The sequence below is a fragment of the Cryphonectria parasitica genome, assembly GCF_011745365.1.
Source record: "Cryphonectria parasitica EP155 unplaced genomic scaffold M406scaffold_3, whole genome shotgun sequence".
In the NCBI taxonomy this organism is placed as follows: Eukaryota; Fungi; Ascomycota; class Sordariomycetes; order Diaporthales; family Cryphonectriaceae; genus Cryphonectria; species Cryphonectria parasitica.
Window position 1 is genome coordinate 4,168,032 of NW_024468911.1, and position 23,495 is coordinate 4,191,526.

The 23,495-nt window shown below is 54.3% G+C and overlaps 7 protein-coding genes across 7 annotated transcripts; 2 read left to right on the plus strand and 5 right to left on the minus strand.

Moving 5' to 3' along the window:
* Positions 1-506: 506 nt before the first annotated feature.
* On the plus strand, positions 507-1,444 carry M406DRAFT_328916 (uncharacterized protein; the record flags this gene model as incomplete). Its single annotated transcript, XM_040920378.1, has 3 exons — positions 507-1,063; positions 1,191-1,295; positions 1,381-1,444. The coding sequence occupies 3 exons, from the start codon at positions 507-509 to the stop codon at positions 1,442-1,444; spliced, it is 726 nt and encodes a 241-aa protein (XP_040778822.1).
* A 24-nt stretch (positions 1,445-1,468) lies between these two features.
* M406DRAFT_275593 (Yip1-domain-containing protein) lies at positions 1,469-3,029 on the minus strand. The gene is made up of 3 exons (XM_040918255.1): positions 2,909-3,029; positions 2,244-2,823; positions 1,469-2,160 (listed from the first exon to the last, which is right to left on the minus strand). Exons 1-3 carry the CDS (start codon positions 2,982-2,984, stop codon positions 1,911-1,913), a joined length of 906 nt encoding a protein of 301 aa, XP_040778823.1. The 5' UTR covers positions 2,985-3,029; the 3' UTR covers positions 1,469-1,910.
* A 962-nt stretch (positions 3,030-3,991) lies between these two features.
* On the minus strand, positions 3,992-6,085 carry M406DRAFT_39085 (uncharacterized protein; the record flags this gene model as incomplete). The annotated part of the gene is made up of 3 exons (XM_040924091.1): positions 3,992-4,907; positions 5,040-5,868; positions 6,058-6,085. 3 exons carry the CDS (start codon positions 6,083-6,085, stop codon positions 3,992-3,994), a joined length of 1,773 nt encoding a protein of 590 aa, XP_040778824.1.
* A 5,447-nt stretch (positions 6,086-11,532) lies between these two features.
* M406DRAFT_219041 (WD40 repeat-like protein) lies at positions 11,533-13,599 on the plus strand (the record flags this gene model as incomplete). Its single annotated transcript, XM_040915535.1, has 9 exons — positions 11,533-11,595; positions 11,730-11,855; positions 11,932-12,009; positions 12,071-12,196; positions 12,277-12,297; positions 12,359-12,520; positions 12,581-12,640; positions 12,698-12,798; positions 12,855-13,599. Coding segments are annotated over 9 exons (1,482 nt in total), but the record flags the coding sequence as incomplete, so codon positions are not given.
* Positions 13,600-13,875: 276 nt separating this feature from the next.
* M406DRAFT_40074 (uncharacterized protein) lies at positions 13,876-15,399 on the minus strand (the record flags this gene model as incomplete). The annotated part of the gene is made up of 3 exons (XM_040924128.1): positions 13,876-14,618; positions 14,715-15,015; positions 15,103-15,399. 3 exons carry the CDS (start codon positions 15,397-15,399, stop codon positions 13,876-13,878), a joined length of 1,341 nt encoding a protein of 446 aa, XP_040778826.1.
* Positions 15,400-16,239: 840 nt separating this feature from the next.
* M406DRAFT_252226 (mitochondrial carrier) lies at positions 16,240-17,513 on the minus strand (the record flags this gene model as incomplete). The annotated part of the gene is made up of 4 exons (XM_040916822.1): positions 16,240-16,500; positions 16,567-17,012; positions 17,096-17,393; positions 17,463-17,513. The coding sequence occupies 4 exons, from the start codon at positions 17,511-17,513 to the stop codon at positions 16,240-16,242; spliced, it is 1,056 nt and encodes a 351-aa protein (XP_040778827.1).
* Positions 17,514-18,351: 838 nt separating this feature from the next.
* On the minus strand, positions 18,352-19,031 carry M406DRAFT_275596 (LexA/Signal peptidase). Its single transcript, XM_040918256.1, has 2 exons — positions 18,811-19,031; positions 18,352-18,717 (listed from the first exon to the last, which is right to left on the minus strand). The coding sequence occupies exons 1-2, from the start codon at positions 18,921-18,923 to the stop codon at positions 18,429-18,431; spliced, it is 402 nt and encodes a 133-aa protein (XP_040778828.1). The 5' UTR covers positions 18,924-19,031; the 3' UTR covers positions 18,352-18,428.
* Positions 19,032-23,495: the final 4,464 nt, after the last annotated feature.

The following is a 23,495-nucleotide window of genomic DNA, read 5'->3' on the forward strand; positions in this document are numbered from 1 at the left end:
TCTCAAAACGTGGAATCAGCGTGCCAGTGCCTTCCAACTTGTATCTGGAATTTCAGGCGGCACAATGAGTTCTGGCGGTAGCTGTATGAGAAGAAAGAAGTATTTGTGTGATCTGCACTGCATGTTGGATGAGTCTTAAGTAGCAGCATTCAATAAATAAATCCAAGTAGAGGAGGCTTAAAGTTCCGCAGCGGGTAAAGAACCCCCAGGATTACGTAAGTCTTTGAGATCCGTGGAGCTTGCCTCATCGATTTGCGCTTTCCTTGGCGAGCGCGGCAAAGCGACCTCAATTACGAACCAGACCTCGCCTGCCCATAGTCGACAAAGTCCCCCCAAACCCCGACCGGGACCAATTGACCTCCTCCATCGTCTGCAGCATACAAAAAGTTCGCTGTGGAACCCTTTTCTTTTTTCTTCTCGACTGGACGGTCCGAACTGACCATCCCAACGAAACCGAACCTCCCCGAGAAGAAGGCGACAAAAACAACCCGCCCACCCACGCCACGATGCGCGCCGCCCTCCGCCTCCTCGCGAGCGTCAAGCCCGTAGCAGGCCGCTATCTCGAAGCCGGCGCCCCAACCGGCCTCACAGGGCTCCGCACGAACCCGTCCCCCCGCGCGACCCTGCTCTACCTGTACGCCAGCACCCTCGAGAAGCTCCAGGCCGTCCCCGAGTCCTCCGTCTACCGGCAGTCCGTCGAGGCCGTGACCAAGCACCGCATGGGGCTCGTCGAGGCGGCCAAGCCAGCGGGCTACGACGAGTGGCGGACCAGGGCGCTGGCGATCCTGGACAAGCACCCTGCGCACTTTGACGCCGTGTCGCGGCCGCTGGCCGACGGGAGCAGGGCCGCCGGCGTGGACAGGGCCGGCAAGTTCTTTGTGCTGCGGGAGGCGAAGCCCGATGTGGATGTCAGGTATGAGGAGTGGGACGGCGAGAAGGCACCTGGCGAGCCGCTCGAGGGCCCCAGGACCGTTGCCGAGAGGGCGGGCGAGTTCTCTGTGGAGGACCCTTTTGAGGGCGAGGATGTCGAGTGGGAGAACGAGCCCAAGTTGACGGCTGCTCAGTACGTTTTGACGAAGAAAAGAAGAAGAAGAAGAAAAAAAATGCACACTGCGCGGACTTCGTGATATGTGTGTGTGACTAGATATTGTATGAAACGACTGCTGACGTTGGGGTTGGTGTGATCATAGGGTCGAGGAGCTCGAGAACAAGATCGGTGCCGGCCTCATCGAGGAGGTCATCCAGGTTGCTGAGGGAGAGCTGCGGCTGGTCGACACCATGGTCGAGGCTAAGGTGTAAGTTCTCTCTTGAGATCCCTCTTTTCTTCTTTCCTTCTGTTTACAGGCTGGCAGCCACAGGTACTGACATGCTTTCATACAGATGGGAGAGCCTTGAGGAGAAGCCAAGGGAAGGACAATGGGTTTACTTCGAGAGGAAGGACTAGACTGCACAGGGAAGGGCGGAAAATGATTTAATATCTTGCTTTTGTTTGAAAAGGGCCTCTTTGTATTTGTGATTGGAGGATGTAGAAGCCAGAAAATACTAGAAGACGATCCACGGAAATAGAGCTTATGGCAATATGCAGAAATGCCTCGTCTCTGCCTCCGGAATAGAGAACTTGATAATCCGTAAATTGATTCAAGATGTCGCTTCCAGAGGCTCTGCATCGTACACCTGGATATCTTTAGGGAAACAATCAACCTTATTGTTACAACCTCTCCCCTCCCCCCTCCCCCAAAGAAAAGAAAGAAAGAAGAAAAACCCAGCCATACCCGTCCTGCGCCACCATGCATAATAAAAACCCGTGGTACGCCATACGACGCTGCCGAAACACACCATTCCGTGTTCGTTTGGGCCACTCCCAAACCTTTTCCCCTCCTTCCCTTGGGGCTCGCCAAGAATGCCCTCTCTTAGCTGATGAAGCAGAGGCAGCCCAGGCCGAGGTAGAAGACAAACAAGGGGTAGATAGCCAGCCCGACCCTGTTCTTCACCACACCGCTGCCACCGAGGATGCTGATGCCTGCTGCGAGCGACCAGGCGACGAGGACGAGGTAGATGGGAATCCGGGGGATCTGGGGCACATGTAGCGCGGAGAGGAGGGCCGCGATGACGAGTGGGAAGAGGGTGTAGCCGATGATACAGACGCTCTGGGCGAAAGAGCTAGTTTTGATGGACCGTTGTCAGTTCATATACTCCCACACCATAATCCCGTCATTCAAAATACGGTTCACCAAAATACTCACATGTTGCCACCCAGCAGTTTGATCTGCAAGGTCACCACCGCCTCTCCGATCCACACCATGGCAAACACGCCGCTGAACACCTCGTCTCTCTGCTCCGGCTTAGCGTTGAAGCTGAGCAGCATGCTCAGCAGCAGACAGAAGATCAACGGGCCCCACAGGTCCCAGTCCCGCAGGCCAGGCGTCATGTTGTTCTGATTGAGCAGGGTCTCCGGGTCCAGGACGCGGCCCGCGAGCCCGGCCAGCTCCTCGCGCCCGCCCGTGATGCCCACGCCGCGGAGGTTCGCGTAGACGCCGCGGAGGCCCTCAGACGACTCAAACATGGTGCCCCCCAGGAGGTACCGTGGCCACAGCACCTCGCGCATCTTGGACCACACCGCCAGCAGGTCGCGCCGCAGTGTATCCCACACGGACTCGTCGATCGTGTTCTGCGGGGCGCGCCGGTCCTCGCCGCCTATGCGGGACGAGAGGTAGTCCTGGTTGAGGGGCTGTGAGGAGGACGACGAGGACTGGCCGATGTTGCCCGTCAGCGGAGCGCGGGAGGAGGAGGGCTGGAGGGGATCGTCAAAGTCGTTGAGGTCGGCTGAAATAAAGAAGAGAACAGATCAGCAACCGAGTGTGTTGATGGTAAGTAGCGTGAGAGGAGAAGGGCCGAAGGAGGCACGCACCATCATCGGGATCTATCATGTCATCATCCTCCAGCGATGGGTTCTGGTAGTCGTCTCTCCGGGCCTGAGAAGCCATCTTTGTTTGACAGCTTTGGCGAAACTGTCTCTGTTGGTTCCTTTTCAGCCTGTTATTTTCTTTCTATCTTTCTTTTATGTTCGAATGGAAAAAGGGCTGAAAGAGGGGTGCAACCTGAAGTCTGCGCTCGTCTGAAAGTGGAGCGTTAAGAAGTCGGTCGCTGTTGCATTGTGGTGATGTCGCAGGTCAGCATCTTCGCGTACGTATATGGAGAGGTTGATGACAACCTGGTAGCTTTCCATAAGTCTCATACCCCTGCGCTGGGGATTGGCCAATCATGTAACACGAGTGGTCCCACAAAATACGTACCCCTAGCATGTGTCCCTTGAGGAAGGGGCTCGGTCACTGTGAAGGGATGCTTTTTCGTCTTTGTCTCGCTCTCTTACATCCGCTGCCTTCTGACTCGGTAGAAAATACGAATCTCAATTTTCTGTATTATTATTTCTCTTCGTTGGGTTCAGTTTTATAAGTTGGCGTCGATTTACATATTTACAGGGGTATCTCAGCACCAACTCCGCCAACCCACGCCAAACTTCCAGAACACACGTGCCTCTTCTCTTTATTCTGGCACCACGTCTCAGTCTTCATTTATTCTCTTCTTCTCTCCTCTTCTCTGAATGGTTTCCATTAAGTCAATCGCGTATGTCAATCATCTCATACCCAGATATGTTCCACCATTCGACTCGGCTCTTCAAGGGCTAAAGGAAGCCCTCCTTACCATTACACCCAGAATTGTCGCTTAGAACACACGCTGATGTCTTCTGCTAAGTAAATGACAATGATGAAACTTTCGCCAGCATCCTACATACCCTAAGTCGGCGAGACTGCTGTTATGATACTGTCTCGTGTAGTAATGGCGCGCTCCCCCTCCGAAAAAAAAAAAAAAAAAAAAAAGTAAAACCCAGCAGCAGACGACCCTCGATCAAACCTTGCATTACTGGACTGTTGACAGAGTCAGAGGTCAGACAGATAGTGCTCTCCAAGATCCTGGATTATGGCGGGATATTTCAAGAACCTCCACGTTCATCGTAAGCTGGTGAGCCCGGCCGATGAGAAGGTTGGTGTGATGTAGGGATTGCAAAGGTTCCATGTGACGCACCAGGCAGTCTTTCCTGCTGTTGCTCTGTCCCCCATGGCTCCTGGTTTAGTGGACCAGGGAAGGGATTGTGCCGCTGGTACGGCGGTGGTAGGCCACCGTGGCCAGGATGCTGGTAGAGACTCAGTTGTGTGGTGTAGTTCGACGTCTCGCGCAGGTACTTGTCCCGATCATGTTGAGGATTGTGATGACCTGTAGGTGCTGCCACTCCTGGGGGCCCGAAGTGGGATGAGTGCTGGCTGAGAGGTGGCGGTGGTTGTTGTTGTTGCGGCTCGGGCGCCTTGCCCTTGCCATTTTTGCTCTCCAAATATGCCCAGCGTGCCGCTGCCTGATTCTCTGGAGGCTGGTAAATGGAGTTTGTCGCTCTGGGGTCCCAGATGGGAAGACCGCCTGGAGGTGCGGCCTCACCAAGCGGACGGCCGTGAGCGAAGGATGCAAGGTTGCCATTGATGCCGACCAGACCCCACGCAAAGACAGCCACGTCGCGGATGGACCGCATCAAATGGTCTATGGGTGGTCCGCCGGCAGCCTTGACGCTTTCACGCAGTGGCATGTACTGTGGAAGCAGTGGCGCTTGGAATGTGTACAGCATCTCGGGAGGCACGTAAGGCCTGACGGGCTGCTGAGCCCACGGTGCAGCGAAGAGACCGTTCTCGAAATCCCACGGAGGCAAGACCAGTGGTGGGTGAGCCGCAGGGATGGGAGGTCGAGCCCTTCGTAGTATCACAACCAGGCCATCAGAGGTACACGAGACAACGGCCTCGAGCTCGACAGAAAGAAGCGGCTGGCGCCCATTCCGAGGTCGCCGTGGTCTGTGGTCTGCCTGCCTGTCCGCAGGCGCCGCAACAGTAGACGGTTGCGTGTACGACGGCTCGTGGGGGGGTGGGCCGAAGCCTGCACTCGAGGCACTATTGGACGAGTGCTGTGCCGAGCTGCCGGTGCTCGCCAGGGGGAGGAACTCGATGCTGTCATCTTCACTCTCTTGCTTGATTGGCGGACCGCTCTGCTCTCGCGAGCCGTCCTCCGCTGCACTGTTCAGCGCTGCACCTCCGTCGTCCGAGTCACTGTTGCTACCGCCGGCATCTCCTTCATTCATCGGCTCGTCATCATCGCTGTCTTGTTCCGCGCCCTCGAAGTCTTCCTCCTCCCGTGGGTCTCTTGACCAGAAGCGTAAGTACGCGATGGAGTCGTTGGCCTTGGCGCTCTCGAGACACTGTAGGGCATCAGGCAGGCACCGCTCTTGGATGCAGCGGTAAAAGCTTTTGTCCTTGACCTGCTCCGGGGAGAGGCCAAGGACCGATGCGACTGCGTTGGTGGCGAACATGATGGTGAGGTTCCTCGTGAAGCGGTTCAGGATCAGCGCGGCCCGGGGTTCACGCTCCACGGGCGGCATCTGGAATTTGGGAGATAGGTGCTCCAACATGTGATAGCGGGGGTCTCGAGGGGAGGAGGAGAAGATGCGTCGGATCTGTGCACCTTCGATGGCCCGCCTTTCACTCTTCGCACCCTGGCGGTAGATGCTGGTACACGCAACCAGCACATCGTGGACCACTGTGAAGCAACACTCACAGCTCACCCACTGGCCGTCTGCCGACAAGACTCTGGCATAATGAAGACTGGCAGCCTTGTCGAGGAGGATCCCTCGGCTGTGGATCGACCTTGCAAAAGGGACCTCGTCAGGGTGGAAGTAGTCAAAGACGGACCGCCCGCGAACATGTTCTGCTCGCCAGCCCAGGATGTCATTGATGGACTCTGATGCAAAGAGGATGTTGCAGTCAGGCGTCAAGTCTGCGAGAATTCGGTATATCAGACCAATTGTTCTTCAAATCACTTCGCTCACTCACTCACTCGCTCGCTCGCTCACCAAGGCGACACCCGACTACGACTTGAAGCTGGGCACACGGGGCGCCTTATATGCAAGGACGGGAAGGAAAGGTTGGGCCTCTGGACTATCGACGATGTGCTCTTCCAACTTACTGTGTATGGTCATGAATGTGTGCTCCATTGAGTCTAATACCTCAGGGCACCGTTGACGACAGCCGTGTTTTCTCCTTCTTTTTATCTCCTCGGGAACAGATCAATTTAGTGCGTCACTGCCGCCGAGTTTGGGCGTAGTGTGGGGAGAGAGGAGAAGGGAGAGAAAAGAGAGCAAGCAATACTCGGGCCAATCTTCCAGTGGCCGAAAGGTAAGTAGGCTAAGACAATGGCGTTTAGACTAGTCGAAAGGTCAAGCCCCGACTTTGACAGTGGCGCGAGAACCGTTGCGGCGGATCCCTTTGGGACGTGTGACGAGCCGACCTGCAGAGGACGACGGGTGAAAGAGAGAGACCCAACTGATGATGCTACAGGAAGGAGGGGGAGCGGGGTCACCACTGCTTTGAGTCACTGTCTGTGAGATGTGTCGCGCGGAGGAAAACCAAACGGGGTGGCGCCTGTCAGTTCTCGCTAAACGAGGACTTGTAGAACATCGATGTCGTCGTGGTGCGGGTCAAAGTCTCACTGGCACTCCCAAACTCTGATAAGCTGGGAGATGAAACGGGCCGATACGTGTGGTGCGCGGCAGTCCGCAGTAGCCTTTTCTTTCGGTCTCTCTTCCTTTAATTCTTTTTCTTCCTTTTTTTTTGGGGGGGGGGGGGGGCGTGTGCTGTTGGTCTCGTTTATTGGTTAGACCAGATGCAAGAGAGAGACAGGCAAACAGAGACAGGGAGGGAGAGAGCTGTCGACCTTTTTCTTTGTTTACTCTTAAATTGTTGTAGAAGAATCGGGTAAAGTTGCGAAGGGGAAGAGTGGTTGATCAAGGATTCGGCCGTGCGAATCTAGAGGGTACTATTCTGTACAAGAACCCTTTGAATGACCTGAAGAATGCCAACTCAAAAAGTCTTGTTTGGCCCGTGGCTGGATGTGATCACCGTAGTTTGGACTTTTGCAAACGGATGAGTTGACCGTCGAGGACAAGCAGCTAAGACGTTATAGCTATTTTGTCGAAACTTGTTGTCGAGCTCAGGGAGGCGTGGTTGGTGAAGCTAACCCCAGATTATAGGAGAGGGAAAGAGCCAAACACCAACAGGTCTGAACTTGACGTCAGAGGTGACATGTGATGGGTGCAAATCAAGTATAGTTGCAGAGCGCAGGAGGATGGATTGCTGGTGGTTGGTAACCTGTGTGTGTAGCACTCTGGTAGATCAGGCAGCGGAGAGGGAGAGATATAGATAAGTTGTCTCAAACTTTGAAGAGGTAGGAAAGAAAACATAAATAATAATAAAGAGATGAGACCACTTGCTGGCTGTCCTCCTCCTCCTCTCCTGAAAGAGTGGAGGACACCGGTGATGGCTTTTATGTCAATTCGAAGCCGTCCCAAGACATACATATCTGGATGCTTGAATTGCTTTTCGAGCCCCAGAGCCATGGGGGGTCCCCTGCCCCCCTGCCGCTGCCCGCTGTACCGACAAGGGTTCACTTTTTGGAGGGGGGAGAGGTCGCGATAGCCTGTCTGCCACCCCAGCCAATTTCTTGGCGTGGAAACGAGGTGTGCCTTCCCCCCTCCCCCCATGCAGCCGCATACTGCTTTGCTCAACCCTTGGCAACCCACCCAGGCCCGTCCACCCAAGGGTCTTGTAAATGCAGTCAGACGTGGGGTGAGACGCCAAAGTACGGTAAGTAGTGTACAGTTTCGTACTATGCTAAAATGGTACGGCGCCGCGCGATTACGTGCCGCAAGGTTATATTCTCCGTATCCATTTGACAGCGTTGTGCTCCTTGAGGTAGTATACATTTCGTCATGGCTTGAAAAATACGTATGTACGATGTAATATTGTATCCACGGGATGCTGGGAGAGGGAAGAAGGTGGGGGGGGGGGCCCTCTGTCGGGCTGCCTGATTCATGTTTACGAAACGAGGGGGAGACGGGTCAAAGCAAGCCTGTAAAGGTGCGTGTAGTCTGTGAGCTCACTCACACACTCACACGTATACACACACCGGCTGCAGCTTGGCATCAAAAGCAACCATGAGGGGGAAGTTGTGTTTTTGAGGGAACATAACGTACCATTATGTTAACGTAATGTTATGGTCATTCTTGTTGCCCGGCACCACTGTTGCTGTGCTGCTTTTTCCTGTGCGCCTGTGCCTGTCAGGAATCTTTTTTTTCTTTTTTTTGGGCAAGCAGCCAAGACTGTACGACCGCAGGGGTTAGCTTCAACTCTAAATTGATGTCACTGCAGGTCATGCTGTTACGAAATCATGGTCGGCCTCCTTATTTCTATCATGGGTATACGACAAGCCACAGTTGCAGCTGATGTTGCGATTGTGATGGATAGGACCAGGAGGAGGAGGAGAGATGAGGAGGGGAGGGAGAAAGGGAGACTTCGGAGCGACTCTTGTCGGTATCTCAGTAATTCCTCCGAACTGTACCAAAGCGTCTTGTGGTCCATGCGCAAAGAAATAAAGATCACAACTATTAAGTGTTGCTGGCATGGTTCCTCACTGGGGAAATCTCGCAGCAAGAAACATTCGCCGATTCTTACCAGTCTAGTGCGTTCCAAACACCCAGTAGTATATCCTGTATGCTTAGCCTGGACAACCCCCCCCCCTCCTCTCCCCGATCTTAGCGCCAAACAGCAACCTCCCCAAACCTTTGAATATCTCGATACATGCTGACATGTTAGAGGAATTTGAGATGTGACACACACACACACACACACACACACACACACACACACAAGAAAAAGAAGAGACAAGGAGAAAGAGAGCCCAGGGCCGCCTCGTATGTCATGTGGGCCATGGGAATCGCTTTCAACTAGTCGGGTAGGGCTTGCGAACTTGCAGCAATGGCAGCTGGGGCGATGGGGGAGCTGTCATGGGGATTTTGACAGGGTGCCAAAACTCCACCGTCCCCACTGGTGTGATCACGGAAACGGGATGATTTCCGGCTGAGCTGCGGTTCTCATTTTGGAACTACAAGCTGCCGATGAGAATCGGGAATGGTTGACGGACAGGGTAAGACGGGGGGTCGTGGCGGGGGGGGGGGGGGAAGCTGGTTGTTCGGTTCGACCACGAAGCACGCTCCTCCTACTAGCCTTAACCATAACAAAGTTGTGATCTTCCGTCATCTCGCGAGACAGCTTGGATCGGCCTGTCAAATGCATATAAGCTCGCTGTAGCGCAAGATCGCTGTTGAGCGCTGACGTTGAATCCTTAAAGAGTGATTGACATCTGATGGTTAAAAGAGAGCCTCATAAAATCGACTGGCCAACAACTTGTGGCAATTTTGTTCGCAATGACCTTCCGCAAGCCGATCACGCAAGGATTCGTGTAGCACAACAGGCGATCTTTCTTTCCCTCTTTCTTCTTTCTTCTTTTCCTTTACCAAATGCACGAGGCGATTGCTTTGAGATGGTGGCCTGAAGGACAGGGTCAACAGATCGGTCGTCTCCCATAGGACAATAATCCAACCCCTCCATATAGTATGGATGTGTGTGAGTGTGTGATCGAGATTGGCAGCCTTGCAGCCTCGCCCATGTTTGCTGCCTGCTTCAAATTGGGTAGGGCTGCAGTGTTGGATCCATCCTTGACAGCACCCTTGACAGTTTCCTGCACGATGGGCAGAACCCTGCCAGGATTGCTGAGATCGGATGCTCGTCATTCGTCAGGGTGCTACCGGACCCCTGGGTACGTCGTCCAGTGTCGCGGGCCGCGGCGATGTTTCTGACAGCCGAACGATCCGGCCTCTCCTCAACCAGATTGTGGCTGTCAGAATAATACCTAAGCGATGGTCTCCTTTCGACCCCTGTCAGCCGTGATTCTTTTTTGATTTTCTTTTCTGTGCCCATATATAGACACATGGCCGGCTGGGATCTGTCAAGGATGAGGCCACCGGAGACGCTCTCCAGCAAGCCGCTATCGTACAACCGTCGCAGAAGCGGAGTCTCCGTCCGTGGCTGCTCTGTCAAGAGATGAGAGGATGGGACATTGTTAGATGATAAGTGCTACATGCGCGAACGGGTGTTCTGAGAACAGTCTACCATGGTACCATGATACTCAAAATCAAGAGAACTACTGGGGAAGCGTTCCGCTCTGATGGCTCGGCGACTGTACCATCCGGTGAGATTTGGAGGGGGGGGGGGACAGACCCGTGTAGAGACTACGTAATCTCAGCCTCGTCACGTTTTATCTGCGGCTGAATGATATATGCGATGGATTCGTGACCAATAACAACCAACATATCATGATCAAGATCCTCGAAGAATATTTGTGCAAACAGGATCGATGTCTCTCTGATGAGCGAAGATTCCCACGTCCTGTCAGCATTCTTGGGATCTGCTCGAGCAGTGGACACATCGAGGCCAGCCCCGGGGGGAGTTGCAGCAAGGCGGAAGCATAGGATCAAAATGGCTGCCTCCGATATGCAGGCGCAGTAACATGCACGCAACCATGCAAGAAAAAGCATGCTTTCCCCGTACTATGTCGGGACTTCTCTGGTACTATATGGATATCACGCAACGTTGTGGCTTGGGCCTTGATGCAAATTGGGGAGAAGTCCGGCGGTTTTCATAACTCTGTACAGTTGGTGCAAGCGGTAGATCGAATCAACCAAGCACAGAGAGGCGCTCGATCAGCATCGATCGCTGATCAAGCTCGAAATCTGAGATCAAGCCGATGAGCTCTTCGTCACGACGACATTCGGGACGTCATGTCGGTCAGGTAAGCCCAGGGCCAAAGAAGAAGAAAAAGAAGAAACATGACGATTTGCGCCTGGGTGGCTGGCCGGCGGTTGTTACACCAAATGGGTAGGCTCTGTGCCCATATGTAGAGCCGCCAGTATTTCAAGGGTCAAGAAAAGCAGATTGTTTGTCGGTGAGCTGTGATATGGCTCGATTCGGAGAGCCAGGCGCATGTTCTCATCATCTCGTCAGTTGTAAACGGCATCTGTCGTCCGTGCCAAGACTGGCGGCTGTCGATGCATGTAACGTCAGTGAGATCCAAGTTGCAATTGCACACAAAAGGGGATGTTGTTGAGCCAGATATGCTGAAGAAGAAAAAAACAAACAACGCGGTAGCTTATGGATTGCAAAGAGCTAGTAAACTGGGTGGTCAGTATAGTCTAATGAAAATCTAATCAAGTTTGTGTAGTGGTAAATTGTCTCGAGGCATGAAGGTTGGAGTTGTTGACGAAGTGGAAGCCATCAACTAGGCCCCAGCATCCCAGGGTGTGCCTGGTCAGACTGTACATAATACTGAGCGTGCTGAGGTAGACTTGTTGAGGAGCCTACGGGGGCGAGCTTCTAGGGTCCTCATCCAAATGTTCAGGGGTCTTGGCTCTCCTCACAGGTCCCAAAAGGGAAGTCGAGAACCCTGGATTCTAGCGTCAGGGTTTTATCAAATCAACAACGCGAAGCCATCTCAGCACAAGACACACCCAGTTCTCTCGGTAAAGCCAACTTAATTCCATTGAACAGCATGCCTCCATTACATGATCCAGAATGGGATCTTCCAAGGCTGCGTGCATCGTTTGGATTCGAGGTTCGTTCTTTGAGTTATTTGGGCAATACGCTGTGGTCCGATGCTGAAACTTTCTCTGCTAGGATGATCACAAGTTTACGAAGGGTCTCGACGAGGCGGACACTGGTAAGTCAAGAAACCTAAGTCCTGATGAGTATGATGTCTCAAAAGTACTCTCTGATTGCTCACTCTTTCCCTACCAAGAATTCTTCGATGTCAAGTTCTATCCTTATGACCCCGTTGGATCGGATCCAATTTTTGCAGCGGTCAGCAAGAAACATGTGCGTCAACGTCCTTCGCGTCTCTGGCCGGCGCGAGCCTGACCCATGAACTCTTAATTGATGGTAACCTTTTCAGGTGGTCATATGTCGATTGGTACAAGCAGCAGATAATGTCAATCCCTGCGAGGTTATCAGGGTCATCAGGGACGACGATGTGAGCTTCCGAGGGGTCCCCGATCCGATCTTGGCCGGTTCGATATACTGACACAGCACAGCAAGAAGCCTTGAACTGCTCATGTTGCTGGTCCAAGGAGGCCGAAACCGATAGAGCACTTCTCTGTGTAGCTGGCCGCGATGCCAAGATCAAAGTCTACAACGTGAGGGACGGGAAGCTTCACACGGTTCGTCTATCAAGGGGAGGGGGGGGGGGGCGGATTGTAGTCCTGGCTCGGAAAATGTTTGCTGACTGGCATATCTCTAGACACTCGTGGGCCATGGAGGCGTAAGTCACGATCCAGGTTACTTTGAGCTGCATGCTGCCTATATTAACCGAGACTGGCCAGGAGATTAACGATCTCGCGACATCGCCCGACAACCCACGGATCATCGCCTCGGCATCAGACGATACCACGGTCAGGTTATGGAGTCTGGAACCTGTACATGCCAGGCAGCCCTGTGTTTGTCTCCTCGGAGGCGAGGGACATTCGTGGAGCTTACTCAGCGCTGTAGGTGACTCGGCTTGACATGACGATCTGCTTCTGGGCCACCTCTAATGCACCGCACAGGCCTTTCACAACACTGGTCGATACCTACTGTCTGCAGGGCATGACCAGGTTATCAACCTGGTAAGTGCAGTCAAATAACGAAGCCTCCCTCGAGGGCATATCTGAACAAGTCTACAGTGGACAATTCCTGAGCTTCCAGAAGAACATGTCGACACGCCACTCGTCGTCCATTACCCTCACTTTTCAACTTCAGAAGTCCACTACGGACTCATTGACTGGTAAGTAGACCATCTGTACGGATTTCAAAAGCAAGAAAGCTGACCAAAAGTCACAGTGTTGCATTCTATGGCGACCTTATACTCTCCAGAGCTTGCCATGAAGAGAAAATTGTGCTATGGCGAATCGAGGGCTTCGATTCCGAGGACCCCCCTCCGCCGCCATCCACCGCGCCCACCGCCCACGACCAGACGCGGATGACGCGATCCGCGTTCGCTCCAGCCAACGCATCGAGCCAGTGGCAGAGACTGCTACAATTCGAAACTAAAAACTGCGGCGTGCAGTTCTTCCTGCGCTTCAGTCTACACCACGTCGACAGGCAGCACCCGATTCTGTGCTTCTGCAACGCTAGAAACGAGATCATGTGGTGGGACATGATGCGCCTCACCGCGTATCAGGATTTTATCAACTCGCTTTGTGTGCCTGGGGTTGGCCCAGACGCGAGGAGTGCGAAGCCTTCATGGCTTCTACCTGCACATCACAAGTCGAAAGGCCTAGGCCCGCCTTTAGACGAGGAGGGCGAGAAGACGGTCTCCGCAGCCATCATGAGGCCTGTTCCCCGCAAAGACAGATTCGATGTCGAAGATGTCCTGCGGAACGAAGGTTTTAACATGCAGACAATCAAACTTTGGCAGAGCCGGTTCGACACCAGCAACCCAAACAAGCTCATCAAACCGCACAGGCAGGAGCTCCTGCAGGGGCCGCCGTTTGTGGGGAGACAGGTTGCGTGGAGCCTTGACGGGTGCTGGTGTGTCGTTGTGGGAAGCCGGAACCACGCTGTCATCTTCCAGCGGTGGGCCAAGGGCGGACGACTTTCGACCAGCCGGCAGAACTCGCATGTCCCTTCGGAGATGCAGAGCCGTCAGGGGACCGCAGCATTTAGGGCCGAGAGTGAAGCCACGAGCGCGAACGCGTCTCTCGTTCAGCCAGAGGCGCCTATGTGAAACCTCTCGGCTGTAGTAAAGGATGTTTCGAAATCATCGTACAGCAGACGCGGGCGCATACCCAATGTAGAAAAAGCACACGTTGCTTGGGGGTCTCGATTGGAGACCATACACGAGAAAGACCACCGTTAGTGATTATCTCTTAGGCAGGGACGAGAAGACAGGCAAGCTGCTCCATGTAGAACCCAAATCATCATCTTCCTCATTAGCTCCGTGGTCATCCTCTCCAGACCCATCCAGCCACCGCTCCGTGAAAGCGTCCAGCCGCCCCCCATTCTCCCTCATCCTCACAAAACACACCCTCGCCCTCGCCCTCTCTTCGGCCCTCACCCGCATGCCCTCTTCTTCCTCTTCCTCTTCCTCGTCATCACCCGTCTTCGGTGGTGGCGGCACGCTCAAGTCGCCCACATATAGCGCAACCATCCCGCGAAGCCTCAGCATCTCCACGCTGCGGTTATACGGCGCATTCTCCATCAGTGCGTCCATACGTGCGGCGACGTCCCTCATCACTGCCAGGGCCCGATGTGCCAGGGTCTTCTTCTCCTGTCGGAGCCTCCGGTCCCGGATTGTGGGGCCGAAGAGGCGGCTGTCGTCGTCGTCATCGTCATCGTTGTCGTCCGAGTAGCGCCCGCCGGGCATGTCAAGATCGTCTGACCAGGTCTCGGACGCACGGTCTAGGGTCGCCAGGGCGAGTTTGTGCTCGATCCAGGTGTTGTAGAGCTCGCAGCTGAAGAGGACAGGGTGGAAGTCCAGGCTGGAGATGGAGTCTGGGTGGAGACGGTTGTAGGGGTATTGGCGGATGAGGCCCTCGAGGTAGACACGTAGTTGTGGCATGTTGGCTGGGGACCCCCATCTGCGCAATGTCGTCTTGTTTCTCGCTCCGCCGCCAGACGGAGCATTCGCCGAGTGACTCAGTAGACCTTCACCGTCATCTTCATCGTCTGCTGGCGGTGATGATGGTGCAGAGCCCTCACCTCCAACGTCGTTGTTATCCATCACCACGATCTCCTCCTTCTCCTGCTGCTGCTGCTGCCCCCCAGGAAGCACAGTCCTCGACCGCGTTTCCCCTGCCCTCATCAACACCTCGGCGCCCAGACTCCACAGCCCATTCCGCCTCAGATCAACAGGTTTCCCCCTGACTTCACTCCGCCGCAGCAGACCAAACGCCCTCCGCGCACGAGGGATGTCATCTTCCTCCAGCGCGCGGAGGACCACGCTCGTCAGCACGCCGAGGCGCTGCTCCTGTGCACCACGCATCTGCCGCGCCCGGCGGGCCTTGTCCCTCTTTGATGACCCTCTGGCTGTAGCCACAGCACTATCATCGTTGTCGTCGTTGTCGTCGTCATCGTCATCATTATCGACATTATCATCCTCAGCAGAGAGTGGCAGGGGTGGCAGGTCGTCGTCCTCTCCTGCGTGGCCATGGCTGCGGCGCCGGGCAGGGCGGATGGGCCGGTGCGGGAAGTTTGGTAAGTATGTCGATGGCAGCACGTCAGTCTCGGTCAGCCCTGCGGCGCTGAGCTGTTTGAGTGTGCTTTGGCTGTGGGAGAGCGGGTTGATTGTGTCGGAGGGTAGGGGTTGGGAGCGGTGGAGGTTGGTGGCGCTGCTGCTGCCGCTGCTGACGGCAGAGGCGGACCGTTTGCGCTTTTGAGAGGACATCTTGTAGAGGAAAAAAGTGATTTGGTGTCTGCTCGACGATGACTGAGGTCTATGTGACAGGATGAGGAAGGTGGAGGGGGTATTGAGATTGGTGGTGCCTGCCTCATCAACACAGGTAAGAGCCCTCTGTGGGAAACTTTTGGTCGTTTGCCATTTGCCAGGCTTGATCTTCAAATTGAAGTCATATGATAGAGTAATATCATCTCCTCACTGACCATCACATATGAGTTAGGTAAGCTGAGATAGTCGTTGCTTTTTTCCCCCATGGTTGCTGGTGAATGTGTAGTGCGCAAATCTGGTGAGTTCTGCCCCGCGACTAAAACTGGCATGAAAATCGGTCCAAAAGGCGAACACGAAGAAAAGTAAAATTCCGCTCCAGATCTCAAACATGCGATGACTTGTCTATTTTACTCTCCCTTGTGTAAGGTACATAGTGAATTCACTATTACTGCTGAGCATGGCTTGAAAAGGGCCTCTTATGTTTGATGTGTGTGAAGTGGTAGCTGTGAGCGAGGAATTTTCTCTTTCCAGTTCTATTCCTTCGTCTTGTTCTGAACAATAAAACCTGTAAATTCCCTCGTTACATACATTCAAGAGCCCAGAATGAGGTCTATCCACCGTCCTCTGAAACGCCAGTCATGAGATTTTCCTTCTTGTTCTTTTTTGTTTTGCTTTGTTTGTTGCCCTGCATGCATCCGGTTGTCCCATCTATATGCCATTCCGTACTCGTACAATGACTAAGTAAGTGTTTCTGGGGGTATCTTTCCTTTGCTTTGTTTTATTGACCCTCCTTTTCTCTTTGCATGCAACCAAAAGACCAGACGCAAAGACATACGCCTATCACAACGCCCTCTCAAGCCCGAACGGTGACCACGCTTCCAGCTTGCGCAACAACGTCTGGTACAAAAAGAGCATACACCCGCTCTGTACGCTCGTCCACACAAAACGGGGCCCCACGCCGCGGAACCACCCACCAAGGCCTTCTGTCTTGTAGATCATGCGCAGCCCCATAATGACCGATGACGTTTCCAGCGTGGCAGCTCCCGGCCGAGGGGTATGCGTCGATGGGGAGGACGTAGAGATGAGGCGTTTCGCAGCATCCTTCACCTTGGTCGCATCTGTTGCCTGTGATATGTGGGGGTCCACAGAGGCACCCTTGGAGGAGACCGGCGTCGACTTGGAGGAGGAGCACGAGGAGGGTCGAGCAGGGTCTGTTGCCGGGTTCACCTGGGTCTGCAAGCGGGTCTTGACCACATCCAGTGGGCATGTCATTGCGCCGGCCAGGCCACCGCCAGCCGCCCCTGTGAGGAACTCGAGAGGCGTGCCAAGCTCGTTGTTCCCCTTCCACTGCACGGCCCAGTCCCTGAACTGCTCCCAGAACATGAATTGTAAGGCGGAGAACGGGAGGTCGCGGGAAAGAGTCGCCTGGTAACCATAGAACAGGGCGGAAAAGCCCTCTGTACGCACGATCGTCCTCGCGGCGTCGACGGTGTTGCGGTAGTTGTAGCCCGAATGGAAATGGGGGTTATTGTAGCGGCCTTGTAGCTGTAGTCGGGTCTTGAGGACTTCGGTAGGCACGTAGACGATGGACGCGGCCAGGTCACCAAGGAATCCTGCGTGGGCGCTATCAGTCAGTTTACCTGCTGCAAGTAGGACCTGTGGGTGGTCTTGTCGTCTGGAGGGGGGGGGGGCATACCAGCTGTAAGGTATGCAAGATTTGTTTGCATGCCACGGTCGATGAGGTTCCGCTTGGTGAACTCATATGTGCCGAAAAACAAGACTGTGCCTGGAAATGAGCCCAACAGAGCCGGGAACCAGCCACCATAGAGACCCCTCCTCACGCCCTCTTGCCGCAGTATCGTGTAGTAGGAAGAGCCGAGCGAGGTGTACTTGGGAGGGATGTGAGGGTCGCCCTGCTGCCGTGTCTTGACTGTATCCAAGGAGTGCATAAGCATGTCACCGGTGGTTCCCCCAAGGCCACCAGCGATCATGGCCTAGGGAAGAGACGGGACTCAGTCAGCATTATTCTCGACGAGGCGTTCGGTCCATGTTCATTTGCATACATGTATGTAGGGCGGGCGACCCTCATAGTCTTCGTTTGCCTCGGCTGTCATATCCTGAGATACATGCGTGCCTTCTTCCTTCCTTCCTTTGAGAGAGAAAAAGAGAGAGAGGAAGAGGAAAGGAAAAGAAAGACTTGTAATACGAAGAGCCGGGCTAAAACCGCATAGCGGTGCGCAGAAAAGAGGTTGTTTCGCGCCGTGGAAGAATCCGAGCGAACCCGAGGTACGACGGATACAATTGGCAGACCACGGCGGCGAAGGGAATGTGAACTGGCCGCAGCGCCAGCGAGGAGCTCGGTTGGACTGTCGCAGGCGCAGACGAGGTGAGGGAATGTGGTGGGTTTGTGTGTTAATTTTGCGAGTTGGCGAGAGCTGGGTTTAAAATTTGGGAGCGAACCAAAAAGACAAGCTAGAAAGATTTCGGCCCTGCCGCCTTCTCCCAAGGCGTCGGGCCCGCCTCGCTGCGAATGCAGGGAGTCTAGTTAGTTAGGTGGGGGACGAACGGGATGGTCCGTGCTGTAACCTCAAAGTAGCCCAAGTAAGCATGCCTTATCATATAAGTGTTGGATGTAAATAAAAGTTTTCGTATACACAGCAGTAGAAGCTGGGACACAACTGCATGTGTTGTCTCGTATGGGACCCGGCGCCCAAACACTTTGACGTCCACCGTGCCTACTTGGATACACACAACTCATCTTCAGGGCCGCTGAAAGTACTCCGTCGTCCTCCGTGCCGAGCCTCGGCCCCGAGGTCCTGCAAATCCCGAGAAAAGCAGATCTGACAGACGACCCTCGGGGATTCTGCAAGCCGGAACCTCCGGTAGAGCAGAGCATATTATATGCACGTCGGGACTCGGTTCACTAAGAACATGAGGAAGCCTTTTGTCATGCCAGGTTTTCATGCAGTGGAAAATCAAGGGTTCCCTTCCCTTTTTAGTTTTCTTTTGCTCTTCTCTCCATTTCTCTCTCACTGTCTAAAGGCACCCAGTCTGTCTGGATGCTCCCACCACCTAACCCTGCCAGCCTTGCGCCATGGCCACAAGATGTGCGTAACCTGTCCCTGGATAAGCCGGATCGAGATTGGCCCGTACATGTTGCTGTCCTGTGTCAACTTGCCGCCCTCGTCCCCCTCGACCCAGACGTGGTTTGGCGGAACGCGGATGTATGGGTTTGTGAACGGAGGCCGGGTGTGGATGAGGTCTCCTGGAAGGCCCACGATGCGCTTTGTGGTGAGCGCGTCGGGTTTCAGTGGGTTGCTGCGAGCATCCGTCATGAGTCATGGATGATCGACGCCTGTTGTGCTGGGCGTGTATGATTTTTCGTTTGCTTTCTTAGAGGACGGGACTTACTGGAATGTAATGATCATGCCTCTCTGCAGGTTCCGCTGTGCATACCACTTCCACATCAGGCACACGTCGGACCGACTCGTCTCGTTGTGCCGCTCATTAAAGAAAGGTGACATCGAAGGCCCGCGGATCCTAACAATCTCAAAGACATAGTCGTTGATGGAGACGACCACAGGGATCCAAGGAAGTGTGACGAAGAGGTAATGTGAGAAGTCCCGGGTGAAAACCCTCGTCGAGCTCCTAAACCGAGCCCATGATTGTGAGCCTGCTGCCATATGTAGACACTCTGCCCAATGGGCTCATGAACTGAGTCAAGAAATCATCCTTCGCCCTAAGGCTTATTTTCTTCTTCTTTAGGTGGGAGGTTTGATGTTGGAGGTCGAAATTATGGAGATTCAGAACCTCCTAGGCGGGCACTCAAGGCTTTTGCTGACATAAGTAACCACTGGCCTCTGTCGTGCCTGCCGGCAAAAGTTCACGTCAACGACTCGACTGTTTTTTGGTGGATCGAGCCTAAAACCTCAGCCCACTCCCGAGTCAACTCACCTAAATAAAGTCTCGTCGTACCTTCTATTGTGCCAGCTTTGGTATCAACCGAACACCCACGGGCTTCAAAGCCCCCTTGTCGGCCAACACGCCTTTCTCCCCTTCCCACACCTCCATATTGGCATGCTGCACGTTCCTCCCACAGCCTCTTCGTCCAGTCGACCACCGAGGCGCGATGTCGATCGATAGGCCATGTCCTTCTCGCTGCTCCGTGTGCCAAAGAAGGCAGCCCTGACAGCCCTGCGTGGGCTTGTCGTAGGCACCTCCTGCACACTCGTCCTCATCACAGAGGACCGCCGTCGCCGCATCAACAAGGCCCGCAGCGCCATCCAGAATGCCGACAGGATTCGCTCAGCAAAGCAGTACCATGCGGCACGGATCGCCCTCGAGGGTTCCCCTGGAAGCCCCGCCGGAAATATGAGCGAAGAAGACGTTTTGTCCTACTCCTCTGCTATAGGCCGACAGATAAGGGCTGATGACAGTCAGGATGTACATGGGCCACCGCGGCTAGCTCAGGTGCAACGAACTCCGTCAGACCAGGCCGTTGACGTGAGGAGGCTTGAGGATGTGCTCGCCGCTCGTGGCTATACACAACAGACTGGACCTGGGTCTGAAGCCAATCGCAGGGTTCTACGCCCAGCGGTGCCGAGTCTAGGACGCCAATCATCTCGCGCCTGGGGCTCTCAAGTTAGGCTACGCAATCAGCAGCTCTCTCCGGCAGTCTTTCAGCGACCAGTGCGCATAAGGCCGAGCTCCAAGAGGCTAGAAAGGTCGGGCTCGCTGCCTGAAGAAGAGCAGAATATTGATGTTGCCGAAGGTATTCGGCAAATAAGGGAAGCTATCAAGCTGGGCGACACACCTAGTCTTGAGCACGCGACCAATACGCTGGAGCACACCCTGCGGAAAAGAGACTTAGAAGCAGGGGAAAAGGGGTTGCTTGCACACATGGCCGCATCACTGTGCTTGGGGTGTCAACAAGCTGAACAGATGGAGATTGCCACTCGAGCTCTACACTGTCTCATCAAGCTTGGTCCTCTAGCTATGGCTGACTATTACGCCTCAAACCCACAACATGTTATTCATCATGCGATCTCGGTCGCGGAGACGGCAATTGACAATCTCAGAAACCAGGTGTCAGGGCTTGGGAGGAACAAGCGGCTGGTAGCACGCGAGAAACTGGATCAAGCCATTGCTCTGATCATGCCTGAGTTTACCGAAGGCAAACTGTCGGCTTCACAACTCCAAGAATGGTTGCCAGTAGCGGAGAAGTCTCTGAATCTCGCTCTGGACCTCGAGAACATGATTGAACAGGCGTCCAGTATATTCTGGCGCATCCAGCACTACAATGGAGACCCTCATGGCACAATCGTCCACCATTTCTTCGACCGCCTCAAGCAGCAGGGGAGATCAAAGCCTATCGTCAACACGTTCAATCTAGTGCGGCATAGACTATCTAAATGTGCGCCAGATACTTGGTACGCCATCGGCGATCTTGTCGCTGACGCCGTCGAGGATGCTCCTGGACAGGATCCTGCTAAGGTGCTCATGCACATGGCTGAATTTCACCCGACCGAGCTCTGCCTACCTCAGATGCCCCTCCGCACGACATGGGTCACTAAGCTCCTGTACTGCCACTGGCAACGGGTGCGCCGTTACAAAGACACGCTCGAGCTATTTGGGCAATTCGAGGAGCTCGGGGGCCTCAAACTGGTGTTCCATGCCAACGGGGTGTACCGGGTCATGATCCAGATCGCCGTCGAAGCCGAGCAGTGGACAGACGTGGACGATCTCCTGAGGAGGCTTCAAGCTGTCGATCCAAACTCTTCCAAGGAAGCCCGTATCGTTGGGCTCATCGCCCTGGCCAAGGCCAAGGTAGGCGACTGGAATGGCGTCTGGACCGAGTTCAAGAGCATCGAGATCAAGGACCGGATCGAGGATGTGTTCTCGCCCGTGCTCTATGAATTCAACAAGACACATACGACCCGGGAGATGGAAGATTTTCTCAAGACCTACATTCAAGATTTGGAAGTGCCCATCAGCCCGTACATGGTCAGCATGGTTGCGAACCGGTACGGCGACATTCGAGACGCCCGGGCTTTCATAGACTGGTTGGCCTACTGCCGCAGCAAGGGGTTCGAAGTTGATGCGGCGTTTGGCAATGCCATCATCGCCAACTGCAGAAAGAGATGGGACTTCAGCTTCGACGACCTGAAACTCGTTTACCGTACACTTCAGGGGCTCAGCCCTGGCTTTGTGGACGGTGTTACGGAGAACGAGATGATCTGCGCAGGCTTGAGGACGCATCGTCGAGCAAAGCCAACTTTTGTTAAAAGACAAATCGCCACGGTGGGCGCCAGATTTCAACGATGGCACCTCGCTGGTAACCCCAGCGACATACGCGTCGATATGAGACAGGCCTTTGTGACACGTAACTACAGGGCAGTGCTTTTGATCTACAGGGCTGCATGCAAGCGAGGTGTCCCACTGGACGAAGGCCATCTGCGGCTAGCGGTGATGGCATGTATGAAGCTGGACGGCCGGCTGCAGACTGCGCTTGACATGATAAGGGAGGGTAAAGCAAAGGGCATGGACGTCAGCTCAGCCATCACTCCGGTGTACCTCTTGCAGATGCAGCGAATCTCTGCCGGACGCACATCGGACAAGGACAGCCTGCTCCGCCATGTCCAAAACCTCAACAGCGTCTTTGAGGAGAATGGTCTTGGCCTCGGGTACACCGCCCTGTTGCGCACGGCACATATGCTCTTACAGGCCCGCCACCACCAGGGTGCACTCTCATTTGGACTATCGGCGCTAGAGAAGACGGGTATACTGTGTCCCAACGACGTAGCGTCGTTTCAGCTGTTCATCGTAGCCTATGCATACAGCGCCAACGTCCAGGGCATGAAATGGACGATCGCGTCGGCCGTCCACATGCAGTATTACCATAAGGGCAGCATTTACAGGGCACTCAAGGATGCCCGCAACCTGCTGGAGAAGCAGATCCAGAGCTCGGATGTCAAGGAGGCGCTCAGGGTGGTCGAGCAAGGGCTCGACAAGGTGCGTCTCCAGAGACACAAGCTCGGCCAGGAGCGCCAGGCGATCGAGAGGGCTACGATGGACATCATGAAGAAGGCAGCGCTCGAAGCAGAGCAGCAGCCAACATCCGAAGAGGCTCTACGGAGGCGAGATGAGGTCCTCCGGCAACTGGAAGAGAAGGAGAGACGCGAGGATGAGGAACAAGAGAGAAGAGAGGCCGAGAGGAGGCAGGAGAGGGCGGCCAGGCGGCTTGCTGCGGAAGAGTCGCTACGGCACAATGCCGGGCATGCAGACGCGATGGAGAGAATCCTCGCAGAGAGTAGGCACGAGATCTTCAGCGACTTCTAAGGGCGTGTATGTCTATGATACCCTGGCGATGTGAAGAAAGAGAAGAAAAATCATATATCAAAAATAGGTACTATGTACAACGTCTAGGACAATCAAGACGGTCAAGTCCCAGTTCGCCTTACAGTACCTACAACCTACTCTTGAGATTCCTTCAACCCTGCTCTGAACGATCCCGTTCTGGCAAAGCAGACAATCCCTTTCTGTCAGCTTCACGAAGGCGGTTTTCGATGCCCATGTGATGCATAGGGAGCGCAACTCAGCAACTTAGTTCGAATCGCCTTATTTATCCTGACCAGACAGACGATACGGTTTCTGTGTATAAAAAAAATTTGAGCTATCAATAATCATCTTCGCTCCTCACCGAGGGCCAGTCCATACTTTCTCGATGACCAGATAGCAATCCTTTAGCCCAACAAAACATGCCATAACCACCAACAAACCGAACGACATGTGAAATTGGGCGGTCAATCGATCGTCCCAAGGTCAGCTAAATGGGACACTAGCGATTCGCCAATCAGGCGCGGCGATTGCCGTGTGGCATGACAGTCTGGGCTCATCGAGAGAAAAAAAAGCGGCAGGGATCCTCAACGCCAAATGTGCTAAGGGTAGGGGCTCCTTCTTTTTCCCTTCTTTTTCTTCTTCAGTCTCTGACGCGGTGTAACCAAACCGGCGCCAGAGCCAGCGCCACTTGGCTCTACTAGTAGTCTGTATGACCCCCTCAAAACTAGTGGACCCTTGGTTTTTCTCCCAATTCCACA